Source organism: Petaurus breviceps, unplaced genomic scaffold (assembly GCF_028583685.1).
Source record: "Petaurus breviceps papuanus isolate PSGF00001 unplaced genomic scaffold, PetGlider_PUasm1.0 90897, whole genome shotgun sequence".
In the NCBI taxonomy this organism is placed as follows: Eukaryota; Metazoa; Chordata; class Mammalia; order Diprotodontia; family Petauridae; genus Petaurus; species Petaurus breviceps.
Window position 1 is genome coordinate 350,547 of NW_027187374.1, and position 27,169 is coordinate 377,715.

The window sequence follows — 27,169 nt, forward strand, 5'->3', positions numbered from 1 at the left end:
AGTCGTGCTCCCACCTAAGTGGAAGGAAGCTAGCTGGAGCTAGAGCTCTGGGGCCGACTAGCTGACGTCCTCTGGACGAGTTAACCTCGTTTAGAGTCCCCCCGACTCTACTGTCATGGCCTTTTCCTCTGTCGTGGGACTAGGCCGAGGGGCGGTATTGAAGGTAAGGGCGGGAGGGGCTTGTTTATATAGAGGGATCCGTTAGAGGCTTCGAGGGGGTAGCCCCACAGCAGATCTCTGCGCCCGATCTTCTCCGACGAAACTGGAGGGGGAGGGGAAGGGAAGAGAGGAGGCGGTTTAGTAGTTCCTGTGCGTATGTGATGTGGGTTAATGAAGGTCGCCCTCTGCCGGTCGACGTGTCACGTGAGTCTTGTCTAGCCGGAATCTGTAACTATGCTAATTTCACTTTGACTTTGTGTTTTGGTCCATTAAGAGGAAAAGGAATTCCACTCAGCCGAGGCAAGAACTAAAATTTCCTATTCTATTTCACATCCTTTAATCACGAGTGCTTTGTGTGATTTATAAGCATCGTCTTTGTTAGTACAGTTTGCCCGGGATTTACGTGATTAAAGTATCTTTTATCCCTCACTTAGCTAGGGGAGAAACTGAATTCAGGTTTGATTAAATCAGTTTACCCAAGGTAATACCAGTCAGTCTTTGGCAACAACACACCCAGGTTTATAGAAGCCAGTGAGAAAGAAGATTGTTTGCCCAAAAGAGCCTACTATAAAATGAGAATACTGTGTCAGTAAAATCTGGGTTCGTAAGTATAGACACACAACGATTTGTTAATGAGGGAAAAGAGAGGGAAAGAAATATAATCCAAGATAGATGTCAAATCACATAAAATAGTTTGGTTTAGAGCTTATAAATTTTTACAGACAAGGTAGGAGATTTTTTTGAACTATTCATATTTTCTCTATGTATGTGGAGCCACTTTTGATTATCTCATTCATGGAAAGATTATAATGTTTTGCAGATGCATGTTAGATTTTCGTCAGTAAAAAGACAGATTTAAAAGTTCCTCCTTATACTCAGTGAGTACAAAACAACAGTAATAATCAGAATAAATGAAATTAATTGATTGAAATTTTGTTAAGAGATACCTACAATTACTTTTTTTTCAGACTACACAACTAAAAGCATGGGGGCTTCGAGAATTTGCTTCATCAGCTTTTCTCTCTACAAAATCAGGAGGCAATGAAAAGGAAAAACAGAAGAAGTCTAAAACGCAACAGCCACCAAAAAGTAAGATTTTTATGGTAATAAGAGGAAGATTCTACAAAGTAAATAAATTATGCCATGCATAAAATAGTCATTTAAAAAATACCATTGATTTATGAATCTTTGTTTTCTGTTTATTGCCCAGGTTAAGGTCAGACATAAAATCTGTAAATGAAATTTAGGACCATAATAGTCAGCAATATATTGAGATTCCATTCATTTTTTAGCACTCTTCTGGATAATTTTTATGTATTCTAAGTGTAATATCATTATATTACAACATAATATGTGTTTATGCCATCATTTATAGTGGAACCCCATAATACTATGAACTAGGCCTCTGGTTACCCTGCTTTTTTTCTTCCAATCTTGAAATGTTTTGTGTCCTTAAAACCTCATGTGTCATTTTTTTCTATTATTAGCCACTTCTCAGTAACATATATACTGTTATGTGGGTGTTTTTGTAGTGTGAGGATAAGATATACTTGTGAGTCATTTTTTTGGTTAGCCCCATTATACTATCTCCTCCTTGGTTCCTTCAACTGTAATTGCACTTTATCTTTCCATGTAACATTCTATGCTTTCTTCCCTTCTTTTTCTCAATGACTTTATCAATGAGAAGTCATTAATGAAAGCATGAGGAGATTGGGCAGAGTCTGTGTAACCCACCCCCTTTTTTATGTTGTGTGTTTTATTGAAAATCATTAGTATAACTGGCATTTACAATTAACTATAATTTAAATGAATAAAATGTAACTTTCTTCTTTTTTCCATAATTATTGCTACCTACAAACTCACCTTTTCCTCTGCTCCCTCTCTTATAACAAATACACATAGGCAAAACAAATGAAAAGGCATGGCGTTGGGAGATGGAGGAGTGTTGGTTGTGAGGAAACATCAAGTAGCTGTAATAGGATATAGAGGGGGAAATAAAGTCTAAGAAGACTATGGAAAGGTAGCAAAGAAACCAGGTTATGAAAGGTTTCAAATGACTGTTTATTTGATCCTAGAGGTAAAAGGGAGCCAGTGGAAGAGTTTACTGATGATTAGACAAGGCTCTCAAACCAATTAACCCCAGGGCTTGCCACTTGTTTAAGAGGCTAACCGCTTGCTGTTAAAAACGGAACCTAGCCTGGAGGTGTTTACTCTTCACTGGGACCAAACTTCTTCCTGGGATTTTTCTTCTGATCTTCTCAAATTGTCCAGGGAGCTCCTGGGTTATGCCCCTGTCCTTGTTTATTGACACCCACATTTTGTTTGCCCTAAGGTGCTATTTTTTTTTTGGTCTAAAAACAAAAGCAATATTTTATTCAAGTAACTGAAAATGTTTTTCTAGAAATATAAACCAAAAGCTTTCATTTATGTGTTTTTCCATCCATTTGTTTTCCCTCTAAGAGCAATTATGAAATAAAATCCACAGGACATTTATTTTTCCTCATAAGAATAAACTTAGTTCCATGGCAAGAAAATAAACCTCAGCTTCACATTTTGTTGCTGAATCAAGTTATATACACTTTCATGAAATGTTCTATAACTAATACAGCTGCTCTTATCCCATTTTAAAAGAAAAAATATGCAGTTCTAAGCATTAGATGTTGATGTAGTTCCTTAAGTCATCTAGAAGCGATATTTATAAGAAATAATAGAGACATTCATACAGCAGTAATTGGGCAACTCAGACAAAAATGTGATCCATTTCTGCCAAAGAATGCAGCTGTCTTGGTCTCTTTTTGGTTTTTAGTAGATTGCCCAGGGATTCTTGGTGCTGTAGTAGGCCTCACATGCAGCTATATAAGCAGATTCAGGGAAGAAATCATCAAGATATTCAGCTAAGAACCTCAGAAAGAGTTCAAAGTGCTTAACTAAAGCTTTAAGGTTCTTATCAGAAAAGCACATTTTCCCAAGGATCTCTGGAAGTTTTACAAACATTCGCAACAAATTATGTGACCCATAAATATATGAAGGAGGAGGAGGTTGATCACTTTGGGGATAATTCTCTGGCATAAGTTTCCAAAAGAGCAGCTCATTTAATTCATTATTTCTTCTACCTTCAAAGCCAGCAAACACTGCACTCCCTTCTTTGCTAGGAGTCAAAGTAATAGGTGAAGATGATCCACTATGAACTGGGTTTTTTTTTTTTAAGCAATTGGGGTTAAGTAACTTGCTCAAAGTTACACGGCCAGGTATTTCTGGGTGGGTGCTAAGTGTCTGAGCCTGGATTCGATCCCCAGGTCATCCTGACGCTGGAGCCGGTGGTCTTACTCGCTGTGCTACCTGGCCACCCCTGTGGTGTATTTTTTTTTCTGTGTGTGTGTGTATGTATTTGCTGAGGAGCATACAGAAAGACATAATTTTTGTGAGTTTTATTTCATGTTTTGCTACTTTATTAAATTCATAGTTTCAGCACAATTTTTAGTTGAATCTGGTTTTTTTTTTCTTTTCAGTACTTTTATGAGATTTTTATGCCCTAATGCATGTAAAGATACTATTATAAGCAGCTGAGAAATATGTGTACACCTTTCTATTCCCAGTCAGTAATTGCCCAAGAGCTATTATATCTAACTTTTCAAAATATTCTCTTCAGGTCCTTAAATTTTTTCCTTTCCTTTTTTTTTTTTCTGCTATTAGATTTGTATAGGTTTTTAAAACGGTACATTAAGACCCCGTACTTTCTTAGCTTTACTATTTCTCTCTGTAACTCATTTAAGGTTTCATTTAAGTGTTTAGGTACTTTGTCATTGATACATATATCAATATAAGACTTGGTAGCCCAAGTCTTAGCGCAGTTTTAGACTTTAATAGCTTAGGAATTTATACCATTTAATTAATCTTTTTTTTTTCTTTTTTTTTTTTTAGCAATTGGGGTTAAGTAACTTGCCCAAGGTTACACGGCCAGTTATTTTGTGTGGGTGTTAAGTATCTGAGGCCAGATCGGATCCCAGGTTCTCCCAACTTCAGGGCCAGCGCTCTTACTCACTGCGCCACCTAGCTGCCCCATTTAATTAATCTTTAATAGTGTAAATATTGACATGAATTCATTTTGATCATAGCAGTTAATCCTTTATTCAATATTTTTGCATCAATATGAATTAGAGATAGTGGCTTAGAGTTTTATTTTTATTCTGATTTATTGCTCCCTTATACAGATAAAAAGACTTTATTTGTTTGATAAAAGAAAATTGTTAAGATATGTTCTTCGTATTTTCCTGAACAATTTAAATAGTATCAAACATGTTATTCTTTAAAAGCTTTACAGGATTTCATTTTTTTAACTCCATTTTTTAAAAAGGTTCACATTCTTTTGTTCTTCTTTTCTTCTTCCTATTGAAAAGGCAAGATAAACAAAACCCATTAAACATGAAAACATGTTTGTCAATCAAAACAAATTTCTGCATTGGCTATGTCCAAAAATATATATACCTCAGGCTGTACCCCAAATCCATCACTTCTCTATCTAGGTAGTAGTTTTCATGCATAATTAATCATGTGAGGCCTTTGGAATTGTGGTTGATTATTGTGTTAATTAGAGGTTTTTCCTTAAAATAGTGTTGTTGTTGTATAAATTGTTCTATCTGTTCTGTTCACTTCACGCTGAAACACCACATGGTTTTTCCAGGTTTCTCTGAAACCATCCCCTTCATAATTTTCTTTAAAAACAATATTCCATTCCACTCATATACCCTGATTTGTTCAACCATTTCCCAATTGATGAGCTCTCCTTCAGTTTCCAATTCTTTGCCAGTACAAAGAAGGCAGCTATAAATATTTTTAAATCATTTACATATTATATTTAACATTCATTTCTTAAAATTTTGAGTTCCAAATTCTCTTCCTCCCTCCAGCCTCTCTACCACCCATTGAGAAAGCAAGCAATATGATACTGATTATATATGGGAAATCATGTAAAATGTTTTATATTAGCCATGTTTTAAGAAAAATTAAGTAAAAGAATATTTCAGTTTGTCCTCAAGAGTTAAGTTCTTTCTGGAGGTAGATAGTATTTTTTGTCATGGGTCCTTTGGAATTGTCTTAGATCATTGTCTTGGTCAGAGTCTAGCTAAGCCTTTCACAGTTGATCATCATTACAATATTGCTCTTACTGTGTTCAGTGTTCTCCTGATTTTGCTCACTTCACTTTGCAACAGTTCACATATGTCATATTTTTCTGAAACCATCCTGCTTGTCATTTCTTATAGCACAATAGAATTTCATCACAATTATATACTACAACTTGTTCAACTATTCTCTAATTGATGGGCATCCCCTCAATTTTCCAATTCTTTCCCACCACAAAAAGAGGTGCTATAGATATTTTTGTTTATATGGATCCATTCCTTCTTTCTTTGATATTTTTGGAGTATGGACCTAGCAGCGTATTGCTGGGACAGAGAGAGAGAGAGAATTTAAATAGGTTTTTGGACATAGTCTCAAATTGCTTTCCAGACTGGCTAGAACAGTTCCACCAGTAGTGTACTAATCTGCCTATTTTTTTTTATCACTTCTCCAGCATCTGTTATTTTCCTCTACCAGTCTGATGGGTATAAGATGGAACTTTAAGGTTGTTTTAATTTTTATTTCTCTAATTATTAGCATTTTTTCAATAGTATGGCTGTTGATAACTTATATTTCTTCTTCTGAAAACTGCCTGTTCATATACTTTGACCATTATCATTTGGGGAATGGTTCTTATTCTTACAAATTTGAATAAACTCTTTACATATTTGAGAAATGAGATTTTAATCAGATAATAAACTTACTACAAAGATTCTTTCCCAGTTTTCAGCTTTTAAAATTTTAGCTACAGTGGCTTTGCTTGTGCAAAAACCTTTACATTTTATCAGAATAGTACGTTTTACTCCCTGTCACACTCTCTATCTCTGTTTAGTCATGAATTCTTCTTGCCCTTTCCCTAGATCTGACAGTTAATTTCTTTCATATTCTAATTTATGTCTAAATCATATACTCATTCGGAACTTATCTTGATGTAGGGTATGAGGTATTGTTCAGTACCTAGGTTCTTCTAGACTACTGTCCAATTTTCCCACTAGTTTTTGTTGAATTTTGAGATTTTGTTGTAATAGCTGGGATCTTTGGGTTTACCAAACAGTAGATTGTTGTGTTCATTTGCTTCTGCATATTGTATACTTAATCTGTTCCACTGATCAGTCTCTATGTTTCTTACCCAGTACTAAATTGTTTTGATCATTACAGTTTTTTAGTATACTTTGAGATTTGGTACTGGTAGGCCCTCTTCCTTCTTTTAAAAAAAAAATTAATTTTCTCAACGTTCTTGACATTTATTCTTCCAGATGAATTTTATGTTTTCCAGTTCTGTAAAATAATCCTTTGGTAGTTTGATTGGTATGATTGAATAAGTAAATTAATTTAGGTAGTATTGTAATTTTGTTCTACTGGTTTGGCTTGTCAATGAGGGGATTAATATTTCTTCAGTTATTTAGATGTCTCTTCAGGAACTAATGCTTTATAATTATGTTCATAAACATTGTATGGTTTTGGACAGATAAGTTTCTGAGTATTTTGTATTGCCTGTAGTTATTTTAAATGTAGCTTCTCTTTCTATTCCTGCCTGTTGGATTTTGTTGGCAATATATAGCAGTGCTGATGATTTGTGTGGGTATATTTTATATCCTATAACTTGGCTGAAGTTGTTTTGATGAGTATTTTAGTTAACTCTGGAGTTCTCCACATAAACCATTTTGTCATCTGCAAAAAGTTGATCATTCTGTTTCCTCCTTCCTTATGCATATAATTTATTTTTTCCATCTTACTGTGAAAACTAGTATTTCCAGCACATATCAAATAGTAATGTTAATAATGGACTTCCTTGCTTTTACTCCTGATCTTTTTGGAAAGGCCTCTAACTTATTCCCATTACAGAAAATTCTAACACTTGGAATTAGATAGTACTAATCATATTAAGGAAAGCTTCTGTGCTTTCTAGTGTTTTGAAAAGTAATGAGTGTTGTATATAATCAAAAGCTTTTTCTGCATCTATTCAAATAAATCATTTGTTTTTTTGTTTGTTTTTATTTGGCCAGTTATATTTATAGTTTTCCTAATGTTGGAGGAGTCCTGCATTTCTGGTATAAATCCAGGCTATTCATAATTTATAATCTTTGTGATATGTTGCTGTAGTCTCCTTGCTAATATTTAAAATTTTTGCATCAGTGGCTAAGATGGTGGAAAAAAGGCAAGGATTTGCCTGAGCTTTCCCAAATTTCCCTCCAAACAACTTTAAATAATGCTTCAAAATGAATTCTGAAGTGGCAGAATGCAAGGGGTAAAACAGTTTTTCCAGGCCAACACAAAGGTCAACAGTAAAGGTGTGTTGTACCAGGATAAAAGTGGAGTGGGCTCCAGAGCAGAGTAGGTTGCAGTCCAGCAAATCAGCATCAGGCATTAAGGTGACTGAATCAACAGTGGTAGCAGTGGCTTCCGGAATTCTCAGGTCACAGAAAGCAAGGGGGTTGGACAACTGGTCAGAAGGAGATTACAGCAATCTCTTTGCTTCCAGGACTGTGCATTGCCCCTGCTCTGATCCGGGTAGCAGTTTTCGGTTGCAGTCCCAGGGCAAGAAGGAATAGTAACAAACCACATCTTGCAGTAGTAGGAGAGTGGGGATGCTAGTCACAGTTACAAAGTGGAAAATAATACTTGTGGTCACTCACAGACCAGGTCAAGAAAGCAGTAACCACACCTCTCCTTAGATCCTAACACCTTGGAAGAACTGATAATTTACAGACCTTCAGAACTATCTCTGAGAGTAGTTGCAAAAAAGATGTGAAATTTGGGACATTTCCCCCTCCACCTTGGGAGCAGAGCCCCACTTCAGTTATGAAATAGGTTGGGAAAATGAATTAAAAAAAGAAAAAAGAACCTGACCATAGAAAGTCACTATGGTGACAGGGAAGATAAACTCGGAAGAAAAATCAAAACTACTGCATCCAAAGCGTCAAAGAAAAATGTAAATTGGTCTCAGACCCAAAATATTCCTGGAAGAGTTCAAAAGAATGATTTTCAGAATGAAAAAAGAGACGTAGAGGAAAAGTTGGAAAATTTTTTAATGAATGAAGCACAAATGAAACAAGAAAATCATTTTTTTTAAAAGAAGAATCAACAGTTTGCTAAAGGAAGTACAAAAAAAATTGAAGAAAATAACGCCTTAAAAAACAGAATAGGTCAAATGGTAGGAATGGCACAAAGATTCACTGTTCAGAACTTCTTAAAAAGAATTGGCCAGATAGAAAAAGATACACAAAAATTCACTGAAGAAAAAAACTCTTTAAAAGGTAGAATAGGCCAAATGGTAAAGGAAATATAAAAGCTCAATGAAAAAAAAATAATCTCTTAAAAATTAGAATTGGCCCAGTGGAAGCTAATGACTCCATGTGACTTCAAAAAAGAATAAAACATAATTTTTTTTAAATAAAAGAAAATATGAAATATCTTATTGGAAACCCAACTGACCTGGGAAATGATCCAGGAGAGGTCATTTAAGAATTATTGAGCTACCTGAAAGCCATGTTCAAAAAAAGAGCCTAGACATCGTCTTTCATGAAATTATCAAAGAAAACTGATTTTACCAGAGGGTAAAATAGAAATTGAGAAAATCCACTGATCACCTCCTGAAAGAGATCCCAAAATGAAAACTCCCAGAAATATTATAGCCAAATTCCAGGTCAAGGAGAAAATATTGCAAGCAGCCACAAAGAAACATTTTAGGCATCATGGAGCCTTAGTCAGGATAATACAAGATTTAGCAACTTCTATATTGAAGGATCAGTGGGTTTGTAATATTATATTTTGAAGGGCATAAAGAGGTAGGATTACAACCAAGGAAAGAATACAACCAAGAATTACTACCCAGGAAAATTGAGCATAATCTTTTAGGGGGGAAATTGGATATTCAGTGAAATGGAGGACTTTCAGAGCATTCTTGATGAAAAGACCAGAGCTGAATAGAAAATTCAACATTTAAACATGAGGCTCAAGAGAAACATAAGGTAAACAGGAAAGAGAAATCATAAGGAATTCAATAAGATTTAAACTGTTTCCATTCATACATGGGAAGATGATACTTGTAACTCCTAAGAACTTTCTCATCTTTAGGGCAGCTAGAAGGGGTACACTTAGAGGACAGGGAAAGAATTTGGAAACTCAGAATTTTTTTTAATGAGTTGAAAATGATGGAATGATAAGTTAAAAAAAATAAAATTAAGGGATGAGAAAGAGGAATACACCAGGAGAAGGGAAAGGGAGAGTTAAATCGGGTAAATTTTATTACTTAAAAGGCATGAAAGAACTTTTACAGTGGAAGGAAATATATGGCAGTTGAGGGGAGGGAGTACTTGAACTTTCATCAGAATTGACTCAGAGGAAATAACATACACACTAAGTTGGGTATAGAAATCTATCTTATCCTACAGGAAAGCAAGAGGGAAAGGAGATAAGAGAAGGGAGACAGTGATGATAGAAGGGAAGGTGGATTGGGGGATGTGGTAGTCAGAAGCAGAACATTTTTGAAGATGTCAGAGTGAAAGGGGTAGGATAAATGGGGAAATAAGATGAAGGGAAATACATAGTAATCATAAATGAAAAATTTATAGCAAGTTTCTCTGATAAAGGCCTAATTTCTCCAATATATAGAAAATTGAGTCAAATTGATGAAAATAAGAGCTGTTCCCCAGTTGATAAATGGTCAGAGAATATGAACAGGCAGTTTTCAGAAGAAGTAAGCAAAACTATAATCATAAAGAAAATGCTCTCAATCACTATTGATTAGAGAAATACAAATTAAAATAACTGAAGTACTACCCCACACCTATCAGATTGGCTAATATGACAGAAAAGACAAGTGTTGGAGGGGGTGTGGGAAAATTAAGACACTAATGCATTGTTGGTGGAGTTGTGAACTGATTCAGTCATTCTGGAGAGCAATTTGGAACTATACCTGAGGAGCCATAAAACCATGTAATCACATCAGTACCACTACTAGTTCTGTATCCCAAAAAGATTTAACAAAAAGGAAAAAAAGACTTACAGTACAGAAATATTTATAGCAGCTCTTTTTATGATCACAAAGAATTGGAAATTGAAGGGATGCCCATCAATTGGGAAATGGCTGAACAAGTTGTGATAAAAATATTCTTGTACTAGTACTATAAGAAATGACAAGCAGGATGCTCTCAGAAAAACCGGAAAAGCCTTACACAAACTGATGCAAAGAGAAATTAGCAAAATCAGAACACCTATAACACAGTAACAGCAATATTGAATGATGATCAAAGGTGAATAGCTTAGCAATACAATGATCCAAGATAGTACTGGTGAGAAATGCTGTCCACCTCCAGAGAAGGAGCTGATGGAGTCTGATTGCAGATCAAACCATACTTTTAAAAACATTTTTTTTTTTTTTAGCAAAATGCTTATCTTCCTTTCTTCTTTATCTCTTTTAATTAGGTCTGGTTTTGTTGTTGCTTTGTCTGAGATCATGATTACTACCCCTGCTTGTTTTACTTCAGAAGATTGCAGATTTTCCTTCAGGCCTACATTTTAACTCTGTGTATATCTTTTGTGTCAAGTGTTTTCCTTATAAACAACATAGTATTAGATTCTGGTTTCTAATCCATTAAGCTGTCTTCTTCTGTTTAATGGATGAGTTTTTCTCATTTACATTCAAAGTTATGATTGTTAAATGTGCATGTCCCTCCATCCTGTTATCTTACACCTTTCCTTGTCTTTGTTTTCTGTCACCTATTTAAGAGCTTAGCTTCTCACTAAAGCATCCCTTAATCTTCCTTTCCCACTCCTTTTACCCCTACTTTTTTATTCCCCTTTCTCTTATCTCCTTTCCCTCCCATTTCCCCTTCATTAAAGTGTATTTCTGTACTCAGTTGTGTGTATGTATCTCTATATGTTCTTCCCCCCTTTGACCAGTTCAGTTCACTGTGCTGCTATCTGCCACTCTTATCTTCTTGGCTCTTCCTCCATCCCCTCATTTCATTGTCTCTTGTCAATCTTATTTAGATTCTACTTTCTAATCATTCTGTTAGCTTCACCTGTTTTATGAACGAGTGTCTTCCCTTTGTCATTTAATATGATCATAAAATGTGTCTTGCTCTCACGTCCCCTTTTACTTATTTTTTTTTTCACTCCCCTACCACTACTCCATTGTGAAGAAGAAGGGGAAGGGTAGAAGAAAGAAGAAATCTGATCACCACTAATAATAAATAATTTTTATATTTAATTTTTTTTAATTAACAAAAATCTTTATCCCCCATTGTAAAAGAAAAGAAAGAAAGCCTTTTGTAACAAATAAGCAATTAAGCAAAACAAATTCCCCTATTAGTAATTTCCAAAACATACAGGTCTCATTTTGCACCCTGAGTCCATCTCTTCTCTATCAGGAGGTGGATAAATATGGTTCATTATTGAAGATCCTCTAAAATCATGTTTGGTAATTGTATTGATCAGATTTCTTAAGCCTTTCAAATTATTGTATAAGTTTGTTGTATTGTGTAAATCATTGTGTAAATTGTTCTGGTTCTGTTCACTCTATATCAATTCCTACAAATCTTTTGTTGCTGTGTAACTATGTTTTTATTAAAAAAAAAGATTTTAGGTCAATTTTATTTTATTTTATTTTGAATTTTAAATTATCTCCATTTCCCCCATTCATTGAGAAGGCAAGAAAAATAAAACCCATTACAAATATATATATAGAAATACAAAACACATTTCTGTATTAGGCTTATTCCAACCTTTACTCTATTTAAAACAAAAGCAAGAAAAAAAGAGAGAAATGGAAGAAAACATGCTTCAGTCTGTACTCTTGAGTCCATTAGTTGTCTATCGAGGTAGAAAGGTTGTTTTATCATGTGTCCTTTAGAATTGTGTTTGGTCATCGTGTCGATTAGAGTTACTAAGTCTTTTAGAGATAACTTTACAATATTTACAATATTGTTACTGTATAAATTGTTCTCCTAGTTCTGTTCATTTCACTTTGTTGTTGTGTTGTTCAGTTGTGTCCAACTGTTTGTGACTACCTTTGGGGTTTTCTTGGCAAAGATAATGGAGTGGTATAATAGTAATGTAATTTGAATTTGTAGATCCCTTTGTGTTGGCAAAAATAGCAGGTACTTAACACTTAGTAACTGATCAAGCATCTGATTGGGGAAACAGAAGATATGAACTCCTGTCCCCTTGTTACTGATGTAACAGGAAATTGGCTAAAAGAAATAGGTAATACTGTGTATATAAGAAAAGCGCGAGGAACAGTCAGAATTTGTTTGAGACCGAGATCTGGTGGCAGAACAGCTAACAAAAGAATGGAGAACTGAGTCCTGAAAACTTGTGTTGATGGAGCTTCTTCTGGCCAGGAGCCCAGAGCCTGGAGCTAGGAGCCTAGAGCCAGGAGCCCAGGCGACTGAAGCATGACTGGGATGCTGAGACTTTGTTTGCGGCTTGGTTGAGCCTTGAATTCCTTGGAGCAGAAATGGTGAAGGAGCTGACATGGACCAGACCCTGTAAAGTTCAGTGTGGAGCAGGATCTTCCCAGAGAGCTGGTCAAGGAACTGGGAGCTATCTGCCATTGAACCCAGGTGAAAGTCTGGTGAATTCAGGAAGAATCTGGGACCATGGAAGGGGATCCAGGAAATCTGAGAACAGGCCCCAAGTCAAGATGAAAAGACCTCTCCTTGGGTACTTATGGATTATAGTTTACTAGTGACCTAAGGGGTAGAAGGTTTTGTGTAGATACTTAGTAAGACTTTTGCTGAATAAGTTTGAATAAGATTGTACCTTGAGTACTTTGACTATTGTACTTTGAAACTACTGATAAGTGACTAATTGAGTTAATTAAGAGTGACTATTTTACTTTGAGACTATGTTGTGAATATTATATTGTGATTTTCTCTGATAAGTTGTAATATGGTGAATGCTGTACCTTAATTTCCTGTGGATGTTTTGCTTTGATTTGTTAAGGAATAGAGTGATCACTATACTGAGTAATCAGAACCTTAAAAGCTGTTCACAGTAGCAGTTCTTCCGAAAAGCTGCTGTGCATGGCATTACAGGTGGTTTGCCATTTCATTCTCCAGTTCATTTCACAGATGAGGAAACTAAGGCAAACAGGATTAAGTGACTTGCCTAGAGTCTCATAGTTAATGTGTCTAAAGCTGGATTTGAATATGACCAGGTGGGATTTGTACCAGGAATGCAGGACTGGTTCAATATTAGGAAAACTATCAGCATAATTTACCGTGTTTCCCCGATAATAAGACACTGTCTTATTAATTTTTTTGGACAGAAAAATACCAGAGGGCTTATTTTCAGGGGAGGGCTTATTTTAATGAACATTGACAGCAATGATATGTGACTCCTCTACAATTGCTTTCTTATACTCAACAGTATAGCTCTTCCTTTTTGTACTCATGTCTGGGGGTCAAAACAGACAGAATAATAAAATTATGACCATCAGTCCTTCTTTTCACTCCATCATGCCCCCTGAGTTCTTCTTTTGTCCTCCATCATGCCCCCTCACTCCCGCTTACATACCGGGTTTTTATGTTGTCCTGCCTCAGCTCTCCTCCGCGGCACTGCTCTCAATGGTTCCAGCAAGCAAATCACTGGGGAAGAACAGGATGACGTGCTCACTGCTGCATCTCTGATTGGATGCAGCTCGGAGCGCGGCGTGCGTTTCACCCGGGGAGGGGGGACGGTGCATACAGAGGGTACCGTAATGTAGCGTGTAGCACAGGGGATCACCTTCACTACAGTAGCAATCTCAATAGGGCTTATTTTGGGGGGAGGGCTTATTTTAGAGGAATCTTACACGGTAGGGGGAGGGCTTATTTTCGGGATAGGTCTTATTATCAGGGAAACACGGTACCATATCAGTAACGAAAACAAAAATCATATGGTTACATCAATAGAGGAAAGAAAAAATTTTGACAAAATACAACACCCCTTCCTATTAAAAATCGTAGAAAGCATATCTAAAAACAAGAATATGCACTATCTGTAGCGACATAATCTTGAAGCCTTCTCATTAAGATCAGGGATGAAGCAAGGATGTCCATTATCACTACAATTATTCATTATTGTATTAGAAATGTTAGCTATAGCAATAAAAACAGGAAAGAAATTGGAAAAATAAAAATAGGCATTTAGGAACCAAAACTATTACTCTTTGCAATGATATGATGATATAGCTGGGGAATTCTAGAGAATCAGCTGAAAAAATTAGTTTAAACAATTAACTTTAGCAGAGTTGCAGGATTTAAAATAAAGTCACATAAATCTTTAGTGGTGGCACAATGGATAGAGTGCTGGTCTTAGAGTCGAGAAGATTCATCTTCTTGAGTTCAAATCTAACCTCAAACACTTACTAGCTGTGTGACTCTGGGAAAGTCATTTAACCCTGTTTCACTTTCTGCTTCTGTTCAAAGACCTGGAGGAGCAAATGGCAAACTACTTAAGTACTTTTGCCAAGAAAATACCAAATAGGGTCAGGAAGGGTTGGACACAACTGAAATGATGGACAACATGAAATCATCAACATCTCTATATACTACCAACAAAACCCAGCAGAAAGCGATAGAAAGAGAAATTCCATTTAAAACATGCAGACAGTATAAAATACTTAAGATGTCTACCAGCCACAAGTCCAGGAACTGTATGAACATAATTTCAAAACACTTCACACAAATAAAGATATCTAAACTATCATCAGAGAAAAATTAATTGCTCATAGATAGGCTAAACTAATGTGAAAAAATAATAGTTCTACTTAAATTAACTTACTTATTCAGTGCCTTGCCAATCAGACTACCAAAATATTATTTTATAGAGCTAGAAAAATAATCACAAAATTCACAGGGAAAAACAAAAGGTCAAGAATACCAATGGAATCAATGAAAATAAAATGTGAAAGAAGTAGCCTAGGATACCTGATTTCAAACTATATTACAAAGCAGTAATCATTAAAACAATCGGCTGGCTAAGAAATGGAGTGTAGATCAGTGGAATAGATTAGGTACACAATACATAGTAGTAAATGACCATAGTAATCTACTCTTTGATAAACCCCCAAATCCAAGTTTTGGGGCAAGAACTTGCTTTCTTTTTCTTTGTTTTTTGTCTTTTTGGAGGGGCGAAGGCAGGGCAATTGGGGTTAAGTGACTTGCCCAAGGTTACACAGCTAGTAAGTGTTAAATGTATGAAGATGGATTTTAACTCAGGTCCTCCTGACTCCAGGGCTGGTGCTCTATTCACTGTGCTATCTAGCTGCCCCAAGAACTTACTTTTTGAAAAAAATTGCTGGGGAAACTGGAAAGCAAATTAGAAGAAAATAGGAGTGAACCAACATATCAAGATAAGTTCAAATTGTATACATGCTTTAGACATAAAAGATGATATCAATAAGTAAATGTATCAGCAATGCCATATTCACAATGCCTATAGAGATTACAAATATGCTGATATAATTATCCATCACAAAATACATCAGGTTTGCCATTTGGGGAAATAAACTAGAAAATTTATTAAGATACCAAAAGACTGAGTCCCAAAACCAGAAAGTGAAAGCCATCAGAGTAGTTATGATATTGGCACAGGTTGATAAAGTAGAAAGCACCCACATTTTCAAGCCTTTAAAACAGAACAGGCTACCTCAGGCAAAGGTCCTCCTCTCCCCACTCACAGCAACCACCCAGCGTCCTGGAAGTGTGCTCCCAGCAGCTCCGGCCCCTGGCAGTCCTCAGCAGGAGTCCTTAGCAGAAAGTCCTGCTCCCAGCAGCTCCGGCCCCTGGCGGTGCTCAGCAGGGGTCCTAACTAAAAAAAAAAAAAAAAAAGGCAACTGCCGCCAACTGTCAACCGCAGGACCGTTAGCTCGGCTTTTCACTTTCTCTTGCTCTGCTATGTCAGCACGTCCATGGGGCATGGGAGATCTTTAAATCCCATAACCCTTACAGTAAATTAGGGGAGCATGGCAAAATATATCTGTCAGATCTATGGGTCAGGGAAGAGTTATAACCAAACAAGTGATAGAGGAGATTATAGGCAGTAAAATAGATAACTTTGATTCCCTGAAATGAACACAAATAAAATTAATGCAAACAATTAGAATTAGAAGGAAATTAGGAAATGGGGGGGGGGGGTGATGCAGTTTGCAGCAAGTTTCTTTGATGCAAACTTCATGAGAGCCATTCCTCATTTGATAAATGGTCAAAAGATATGACCAGGCAGTTTTCGGAAGAAGAAATCAAAGCTATCCATAGTCACATGAAGAAATGCTCTAAATCACTACTGATTATTTTAATCATGTCCAACTCTTCATGACACCATTTAGAATCCTGTTAGCAAAGAGTGGTTTGCCAGTTCCTTCTCCATCTCATTGTACAGATGAGGAAAAGTGAGGCAAACAGAGTTAAGTGATTTATTTAGGCTTACACAAATAGTGTCTGAGGCTGGATTCAACTCAGGTCTTCTTGACTCTAGGTCCTGCATTCTATCCACTGCACCACCTAGCTGTCCTAGGTACTGTAATTAGAGAAATGCAAATTAAGACAACTCTGAAATACCACCTCACACCTATCAGATCAGCCAACATGAGAAAAAGGTAAAATGACAAATGCTGGAGGCAATGTGGAAAAACCGGGACACTACAGCACAGTTGGAGTGGTGAACTAGGCCAACCATTTTGGAGAACAGTTTGGAGCTACATCCAAAGGACCGTAACACTGTGTGTACCCTTTGACCCAGCAGTACTACTCATAAGTCTGTATCCCAAAGAGATCAAAGAAAAGTTAAAAGGACCTATGTATACAAAAATATTTATAGCAGCTCTTTTTGTGGTGGCAAAGAATTGGAAATAGAGGGGATGCCCATCAATTGGATAATGGCTAAACAAATTGTGGTATATGATTGCAATGGAATACTGTTGTAGTATAAAAAATGACAAGCAGGATGGTTTCAGAAAAGCCTGGAATAACTTACATGAACTGATGCAAAGTGAAGTGAGCAGAATCAGAATATTATACATAGTAACTGATAATGATCCAAGACAGTTCCAAAGGATCTATGATGAAAAACTGCTTTCCACTGCCAAAGAAAAAACTGATGAACCCTAAAAGCATACTTTTTACTTTATTTTTATTGTTTTATTTTTGTGTTTCCTTTTGCAATGTCCTTAATATGGAAATATGTTTTACATGAACTAACATGTATAATTGAAATCAAATAGCTTGCCTTCTCAGGGAGGGGTGGGAGAGAGAGAATTTGGAACTCAAAATTTTTAAAAATGATTATTAAATTTTTCACATGTAATTAAAATTTAATAATAGGAAAAATAATTTTGAAAATAAAATTTAAAGAAAAAAGTATATTGGAGAGTATGGGAAAATGTACCTGTCGGATCTATGAATAAGAGAAGAGTTTATGACCAAAGAAGAGATAGAGAAGATCATGGGTAGTAAAATGGAAAATTTTTATTACATTTAATTAAAAAAGGTTTTGCACAAACAAAACTAATGTAGCCCAAATTATAATGGAAACGGGGAAAATAAATAGCAAGTTTCTCTGGTAAAGGCCCCATTTCTCAAAAATATAGGTAATTGGGCCAAGTTTGCAAGAATATAAGCCATTTCCCAACTGATAAATGGTCCAGGGATATGAATTGGGAGTTTTCAGAAAAAGAAATAAAAGTTATCAATAGTCCCATTTTAAAAAATGGTCAGAATCATTATTAGAGAAATGCAAATTAAAACAACTCTAAGGTACCACCTCACGCCTATCAGATTGACTAACATGACAGAAAAGGAAAATGACAAATGCTAGAAGATATGTGGAAAAACTGAGACACTAATCCAACCATTCTGGAAAACAGCTTGGAACTAAGTTCACCCAAAGGACTGTAAAACTCTGCATACCGTTTAGCCCAGTAATACCAGTCATAGGTCCATATCCTAAAGAGATCAAAGAAAAGGGGAAAGAACCTATATGTACAAAAATATTGTTGCTACTCTTTGTGGTGGCAAAAAATTGGAAATTGAGGGATTATCCATCAGTTGGAGAATGGCAAAATAAGTTATGATATATGATTGCAGTGGAATACTATTGTGCTGTAAGAAATGATGAGCAAGATGGTTTCAGAAAAACCTGGGATAACAATATTAACTGATGCAAAGTGAAGTAAATGGAACTAAGAAATCATTGTACACAATAGCAACAATAATGAATGATCAGCTGTGAAAGACTTGTACTCTGATCAAGGCAATGATCCAAGACAATTCCAAAAGATCCATGAAGAAAAATGCAGTCCATCTTCAGAGACAGAACTGATAAACTCCAAGTCTACTTTGAAGCATACTTTTTTTAACTTTATTTTTCTTGTTTGTGTTGTGTGTGTTTTCTTTTGCATTTCGAAGATTCCATTCTGTCTTTTCCACTTAATCTTTTCACTAGACTATGGGAAAGTCCACTGGGCTGATGAAGATCTTTTTTCCCACCTTTAGGATTATACTTAATTTTTCAGGTTGAAGTTGTTTGTAGTTGTATGCTTTTTTTTTTCTTTTTGGAATATTTTCTTTCCTTTCTGGTACCCAGATTTCTTGGTACTTGGAATTTGTCTGTCTGTTGGTGGTATTTTTTTTCTTTGACTTGGAAGTTCTTGATTTTGGCTATGACATTCCTAGCTAAAATGGTTTTGGTCTTTGGAGGAGGTGATTTATAAATTCTTTCCTTTTTTCTTCTTTTTTTCATTTTTGCCCTCTGCTTCCAATAGATGTAGACAGTTTTCATTCATAATTTCTTGAAATATGGTATCCACAATCTTGGTCATGGTTCTCAGTGAATTTGATGATTCTTTAAGTATCTCTCCTTCACTTGTTTTCCAGGTGTGTGTGTGTGTGTGTGTGTGCATGATGTATATGATCTCTTGGATTTTCTTCCATTTTTTTCAGTCATTTGACCTTATTCTATTATTTTTATTTTCATGGAGCCATTGATTTCTGTTAGTCATTTTGAATTTTTCAGTCAATTTCTTGGCTAGGATTTGCTATTTTCTGTTGTCAGGTATTATTTTTCTTTCATTTTTTTTTCTCCTGAGCCCTTTTTTCACTTCTGATTTCATTTCTTTATCTCATGCTTCAATTTTTCTGACAACTCAAAGAAGTCTTTGTGATCAGGCCATTTTTTTCCCCTGAGACTCTGCTTACCTTTTGTTCTAGGGTTACACTTCTCCGAGTTCCTTTTTGTAAAATTTTTCGGACCCAATAATGTTTCTTCACTGTGTTTTGTATCTTAAGCTGTTTACTGATATTTTGCTGTAATGGGGAAGAGTGTCTGGGCAGTTGAGTAAGCACTGACTAATTAATTAACTTACTAATGACTGTTCATTGTTCCTATCAGTAAATATACTAATTAATTACTAAGCCTTTTTTCTTTCCACTGCTGAAGAAAAATATTTCAGCAAATTTACTGTGTAATATGTATTCATAGATTGTGTTTTTTGCTATTCCTTTTTATTTATGTTAAACAGCTTCCCTTTGATTTTTGCATTATGGGGGCAGTCCTTTAAATATACCTAAATGAACATAATGACATGTATAAACATTAGGTTGAAAAGTATTCATTTTAAGTTTTCTTATTATACTATACATGTGTCCTGACCTCCAAGATGTATATATATTATTTTGGTATCTAAATAGATGGTTTTAAACTGACATTCATGGGTTATTTGCATCTTAGCCCACTGGACTGAGGTTTAGTTTATATTTTTAAAAATATTTAAAACCGTATTCATATAAGAAAATTATATTGGAAAGAAGATTAATATTCCTTTTTATGCCATTTCCTAGATGTAGTGGCACCAAAGGAAGGGGTCAAGCTATTACCATCCCAAAGAACTGAATTTCCCAAAAATTTGTCATCACGTAGTTCTTATCCATCAGTTGTGAATAAAGGGAAGACCATAGTTAATATTAACTCTGATGACATCAAACAGCAGACAGATGAAGAAATCGGGAAACTTTTGCCAGGAAAAACTGTAGTACAGTTTCCCCAACAAGTTTCAACTTCTTCACTTAGAGCAAAGGATACTTATTTAGCAAGCCATCAACAGATCCAGAAACCAGTTGATGGTGATTTATCATCATCTGACTCAGATTCTGATAGAGAAGATAGTGTCTCAGAAATTGTCTTGAAACCTCAGATTCCTGTCAAAACCAAAGAAGAGTTTCCACAATGGGATGCTTCTGAGACTAGGACCCAAAGAACTTTGAAATTAACCAAGAATACCCAGTCCCAGAAAGCACATATAGACTCCACACTTGAGGAGAAACCTCATCAGGCAGAGATGAAATTGATTGTTGAGCAATCAGAAGCCTATAAAGAGCCTAAAATACCCAAATCGGAAGTAATAGAATCTTTTAGAGAGCAGAGTGCAAAAGAAGCACAAATGCAGAATTCTTTATTTAAGTTGAATGAAATTACTAAAGAAAACCAAAACCTAGTTGAAATTCATAGGAAGTTATCTGACCAACTGGAAGGAGGATCTTTAACCAAATTAGACATAGTGAAGGAAGAAAACAAGAAAGAGAAACCAACAGCTGGTGATTTTACAGAATATTTTGAGAACAAAGACATTTTGGAGGAAAAGGTACCCATCCTAAATTTGGAAGCACCTTCTCCTCAGACCAAAGAAGATGTTTTAGAGGAGGATGTGCCGGCAATAAACACTGGTGCAAAGAAAGAAGTCTTTCAAGGATTGGCAGTGAAGTTGAAAAATCAAGGCATCATATCGGGTACAACTTTAATTTGTGATTCAAAGTAGTATTATGTCATTAAGGAGATTTCATGATCCAAAATTTTTTTCAATTTATAAATGATTATGTTATACTTTGTTTAATTGCATTCTCTTACCAAAATACAGCTTTTTAGAATGTCTCTGGTTAACAGATTTAATAATCTCTTTGCCATAAATCTTATACTTTGAACAATTCCACAATATTTTTAATGTATGTTTCCATTTGGAGAGGAAAGGTGACATAGTAGTCGGGATTGTATAGCAAATATAATTTTTGAATATTTATTTAGCTTTCTTCCCTGACTGAAGTGTCTGAAGTAGCTAATAGAGCAGTGGATAGCGTGCTGGACCTGAAGTGAGAAAAACCTGAAGGGACAGCTATTAGATATGTGATTCTGGGAAAGTAACTTAACCTCTATCTGTCTTTTGTTTCCCCACTTGTAGAAGGATAATAACAGCACCTACTTCACAGGTTTGTTGTGAGGATCAAATGAGATAATATTTGTAAAACACTTTGCAAACCTTAAAATGCTGTTATATAAATACCATCTATTTTAATCTCACAACACCCCTGAGGAGAAAAAAAAAGTAATCTCAGTTCTAAAAGGTTGCAAGACTTGCCCTTTGTTTGGAATTGTAGGCTACAGGGTGTTAGTGTGTTCCATACTGTATTGCTTTCTCCTCTGATTTACCATGGAAACACTATTGAAAACTTGGGTTTTTTTTGTTTTTAAGATTTATTTTTATAAAAGAATTTTGGATGAAATATTTTAAAATAGAGTCAAATGGTTAGTAACAGCTTGCTTGCTCTTGCTTTATTTTTTTTTCTTTGAGCATTAAACTGGAAAGCTTCCTATAACTTTTGTCTGTGTGCTACTTTAAAAAAGAATTTCAGAGTGAGGTTTTTTTTTTTTTCAAAAAAAATTTTTTTTAATAAAGCTATTGGGTTAAGTAACTTGCTCAAGGTTACACGGCCAAGTGTTTTTGGGTGGGTGCTAAGTGTCTGAACCCGGATTCGATTCCCCAGATCATCCTGACACTGGGGTCGGTGCGCTTTACTCGCTGTGCTACCTGGCCGCCCCCAGAGTGAGGTATTTAATACAGTAATTGCTTGGATTACATATTATACTGCTTTATACATATATTGCTCTCTCACTCTCTGTAAGATAGATAGATAGATAGATAGATGGATAGATAGATAGATGGATGGATAGATGGATAGATGGATGGATGCATAGATAGTTCTAAGTACTGCCCTTTTACACTATTCTAAAATATAGTATTTACTAATAAGATTATTTGCTTCCTCTGTATACAACATAGTTAAAAGTCTTTTTTTGCCCACTAATTTTTATACTATCTAGTATATTTCCTTTGTAGATTGTAATATGTTTACTAAATTTACATAATTTCTATGATCTTATTTTTTTTAACTTATTCTAACATTATTGTGCAAATAATGCTATTAGTTTAGAGAACTTGCTCAGGATTACAAAAAATATTTTCAGATATTTCCGTTTTTAATCATCCTCTGAATTGGATAGGAATACTAGAAACTGTGGAATCAAGATTAGTTATATTATGTGAGTTCAATGTCTGTTTTCAGTTAGCAAAAATTTTGTTGGAAGAGGAAGCTATTTACATACAGAAAATTCTTTGAGGGTATATGTTCCTTGTAAGGATACTTTTCTTCTTTCTTAAGTCTAAAGAAGACATGAAAATTTAAAAGGGGAAAATGTGTAACATTGACTTTTAATAGTAATAAGATTTTTCTGTATTTGTGCTTCTCTTCCAAAATGACATAGCTATATTCGAATATTGTTTGAGGATTAAACTATGCAACAGGGAAGACACTGAGTGTGTTTAGTTAGCATTAAATGCCTTTTAAACAAAACAATACTTTGTCTTGTTTAATTTAACTCAGACCTAGAAAGCAAAGGAACAAAGACTGTAATATCTGGGTTGAAACAACCTAGTATAATAAAAGGGGAGTACTGGAATGAAAGTTGGTAGGAATCTGAATTCAAATAATATTCGGTGTGACTCTAGGGCCACAAAATCCCCTCCGAGTAGAACCAGATTAAAATTAAATTGGAGATATTTAACAAAATAAATAAAAATGCAATGCAACATAAATAATGTTAATTTGTGATTTTTCTAATATGTGGACCCTCAGCGATAGGTTCTGTTTAACACCACTATTCTGTGCAATTCACTTAAACTCTAGCTTCTGTTTCTTCTTCTCAAAAATAGAGCTGATAAATACCTGTTTACATCTGCATTGTTTTGTTGTTGAGGATCAAATGTGAGAATACATGCAAGGTACTTTGTAAACCTTAAAGTGCTATAAAAAAAAAAAGTCAGGAATCATTTTTACAAGGGTAGGTTTCTTGGCTTCAAGAAATAGAAATGTAAGAGAAATTTTTGATGAACTCATTAGTGTCAGGTACCCAGAATTATTAAAAGCTGTATTTTAAAGAAAAAAGATAATGTATCATTTCATATAACTTTATTTTATTCTCATTTTATATGGCATGCTCAATTTCTGAAAAGCATATTATTTCTTGGTTTTCAGTGGATTTATAACTAGCAATAACTTGTTTAGATATTTAGTTGAATGAAGGAATGAAAAAAGCATTAAGTGATTACTATGTACAATGCACTGTGCTGTGCATTGGAGACATAAATAGAAAAGTAAGACAGTCAATAAGCTCATGTTCTAATGGGGAAGACAACACATACAGAAAGTTTCAACTTCATAGATGGAACTTTAATGGGGGATATTATTTAAAATGGTTTTGTCAAATTATTTTTTTTTGAATGAGGAAATAGTTATTCCATAGCTCTGAAAAACTAAATTTGAAAAAGCAAAAAACACAGGCAAATCCAGTGACTTTAGTGATAAAGGGTTTTTTGTTTTGTTTTGTTTTTAAAGCAGTTAGAGTTAAGTAACTTGCTCAAGGTTACACAGCCAGTTATTTTGTGTGGGTACTAAGTATCTGAGGCCAGAACCAATCCCAGGTCTCCTGACTGTGGGGCTGGCGCTCTTACTCACTGCGCCACCTGACCACCCCAATAAAGGGTTTTTTAAAGAAAAAACTTTTTAAATTATTGTATCTGTTCATTGTAGTTATAACCAAGAAAACATTTTTAAAACAGTTTACTGATGAAATTTGTCTAAATTATGTATTTATTAAGACTTAGGGGAAAATAGTTCAGCTTTTGTTGCCTTTTAAAAAATATTCTACTATTGCTTTATCTGCATTTTCAAGCTTGCTAAAAGTGCATCTATGCATTTTCTTGGCTAGTATCATGAATCGTGCCCCATGTTACTAGAAATATGAGGTTTTAATAAGGCAAATTTTAGGGATATAATGCAATCATGGATACTAATTTGATTTTTGAAATATTTATTTTTTTAAATATGAGATTAATTTCATTTTGCTTTGAACAACTTTTGCTTTTTACTAAGTAAGCACTCCTTTTTAAAAAAAATAAGTTAGTAATTTTTAATTACATTTTACTAGATTAGGTATTTGGAGAATGTTTTAACATCTAAGTGGCTTAATACTTATTAACTGACTTATCCAAAAAGTAATTGATTCTTCTAGGCGTAAACTTACTATCTTTATTTTTCCTCCACAGAGACTGAAAATGCTGAGGTATTTGATAATTCTACCTACAAGAACCTTCAACATCATAACTACAACACTTACACCTTCTTAGATTTTAACCTGGATCTTTTGAAATTTAGGTTGCCTCAGCCATCCTCAGGACGAGAGTCACCTAGACACTGACTTGAAAGAAAAATTTCAAGTTTCTTTGTGATTCAATTTGTGAGTCATTGTTGCTGCATTTTCTCCTCCATAAATAAAGTCAGTTCAACAGTAATTGTCATAAAGATTTTATTTGCCTTACTTCATCTTTTAAAATTAATGGGAACAGTCTTTCCTATGATTTTAATACTTTACATTTCTTTTGAAAATTCTTCAAGAAAATTCTTTGACCACTTATTCACTGGGGAAATGGCTCTTGGTCTTACGTATTTGTGTTAAATTCCTTAAATGTCTTGGATTGATATTCCATATTAGAGATAGGTAATGCAAAAAAAAAAAATTCAACTTTCCTTTTTATGCTAGGCACTATCAATTTTCTTCATTAAAAAGTTTTTCAGGGGTGGTTAGGTGGCATAGTGAATAGAGCACCAGCCCTGGAGTCAGGAGGACCTGAGTTCAAATCTGGCCTCAGAACACTTAATATTTTCTAGCCGTGTGACCTTGGGCAAGTGACAACCCCAGTTGCCCTCCAAAAAGCAAAAATTAAAAATTGCTTTTTAAGTCAAGTATCTATTTGTAATTTATTATGACATATGAGAGGCTTTGTCTTTTGAGTCCTCTTTAGTTTATTTCAAATCTTTTCCTGTACTTATTTTTATATTTATTTATTTCAAAGTGTTTTAATTTGCATAATAGAAATTGAGGAGCTGGGTTCATTCATTTTGCTATCTTGATGGAACTCTTTATTTCTTGTTAGAGGAGTTGTTATAAATATAGTATTTATGAATGGTTAGAAAGTACTAATTGGTAGCATTTAGCCATTAGATTGAGGGTACAGGCTCCTAAATGCTGTAATTAGTGGATGCTCTATATAAAGTAACTTTGTGATAAGGGTTAGCCCTAGACAAAAATTGCATAATAGAGAAAGTTTGTCTTTGACCTTGTAAACTCTCGCTATTCTTCATTCTTTCTCCCACCTTTGTCCTTTTCCTTAAGTGATTAGTACACTCATATTCTTTTTCCTCTTCTTCCACCAAAATTTGCTAGTAGGAAAGTGTATGAAACTAATTCTAAGGTATAAAAGATGAATAAGCATAGGTGTTACACCTTCTAGAGACATTAATTTTTTTGATAAGTCTTACTAAGCTTTAAGCTAAAAGAAATAAACTGTGATTGAATGTAAGGCATTAACCTGATGCTGGTGGGAATGGTATTTGGGAAGCAGCAAGGCCTTTCTAGGATTGTAGAAATTATAGCTTAGGGGCGGCCAGGTAGCACGGCGAGTAAGAGCACCAGCTCCAGTGTTGAGAAGACCTGGAGATCGAATCCCAGGCTCAGACACTTAGCACCCACCCAGAAACACCTGGCCATGTAACCTTGAGCAAGTTACTTAACCCCGATTGCTTTAAAAAAAAAAAAAAGAAATTATAGCTTAAAGTCCGTAAGCTTTGCCTATGGTTAGATCCAATTTTGTTTCTTAAATTTGGAATGATTTTTAATTAAACACTTCTGTATTAGGAAGATTCAGGCACATCTAAATTATAGACAAATAGTAGGGTATATGAATTCAGTTTTGGACATACTGAGTTTGAGATAACTTTAGGACAGTCATTTTGGAATATCCAGTAGGTAATTCTGCACAGGGAAGAGACTTCAACAAATATTTACAATATAATCTATGAGTCATAAGTTGAATTATATGCATATAGAAGATAATATAAAAAGAAGAGACTTTGGGGTAAACAGAGGGCATGATATGGATAAAGAATGGTCAGATAGGTAAGAGAAACTGGAGAGAAGTCATAAAAACTAAAAGAATAGAATCCAGGAAGAGAAGATGGTCAGTGCTGTCAAATGCAACCAATAGGAAGGATGAGGGCTGAGAAAAGACTATCAGATTTAGCAATTAAGAGATTGTTAGTAACTTTAAAGAGAACCGATTTAGTTAACTTAATAAGGTCAGAAGCTACATTGCTAAAGGTTTTAAGAAAATGAGAATTTTTGAGACAAGAATTCACTGTTTGATAAAAACTTCTTGGAAAACAGTATGGCAGAAACTAGATATAAACAAATCTCATACTGTATATATGTATATAAGGTCAAAACAGGTATATGATTTAATGTAAGGGGGAATGCTATAAGCAAGCTAGGGCAGAGTATGGAATAATTTACCTGCCAGATTTATGGATAAGGGAAGAATTTAGGGCTAAATAATAGATTATGGATCATTTTGATTATATTAAATTTAAATGGTTTTACACACACCAAAAAAAGAAAAAAAAAGCAATACAACCAAGATGAGAAAGAAAGCAGAAAACTGGAGGGGAAATTTTTACATCAGGTA

At 34.9% G+C, this 27,169-nt stretch overlaps 1 protein-coding gene across 1 annotated transcript; it reads left to right on the forward strand.

Moving 5' to 3' along the window:
• Positions 1–24,940, forward strand: NDUFV3 (NADH:ubiquinone oxidoreductase subunit V3). The gene is made up of 4 exons (XM_069074826.1): positions 1–163; positions 1,128–1,248; positions 20,103–21,047; positions 24,695–24,940. The coding sequence occupies exons 1-4, from the start codon at positions 116–118 to the stop codon at positions 24,844–24,846; spliced, it is 1,266 nt and encodes a 421-aa protein (XP_068930927.1). The 5' UTR covers positions 1–115; the 3' UTR covers positions 24,847–24,940.
• Positions 24,941–27,169: the final 2,229 nt, after the last annotated feature.

Bases quoted from the DNA above. Each gene is read 5' to 3' on its own strand.
- NDUFV3 (XM_069074826.1), top strand. From the start codon at position 116: ATGGCCTTTTCCTCTGTCGTGGGACTAGGCCGAGGGGCGGTATTGAAG. The intron at 164-1,127 runs GTAAGGGCGGGA...CTTTTTTTTCAG, and splicing joins GCCGAGGGGCGGTATTGAAG to ACTACACAACTAAAAGCATG. The intron at 1,249-20,102 runs GTAAGATTTTTA...GCCATTTCCTAG, and splicing joins AACGCAACAGCCACCAAAAA to ATGTAGTGGCACCAAAGGAA.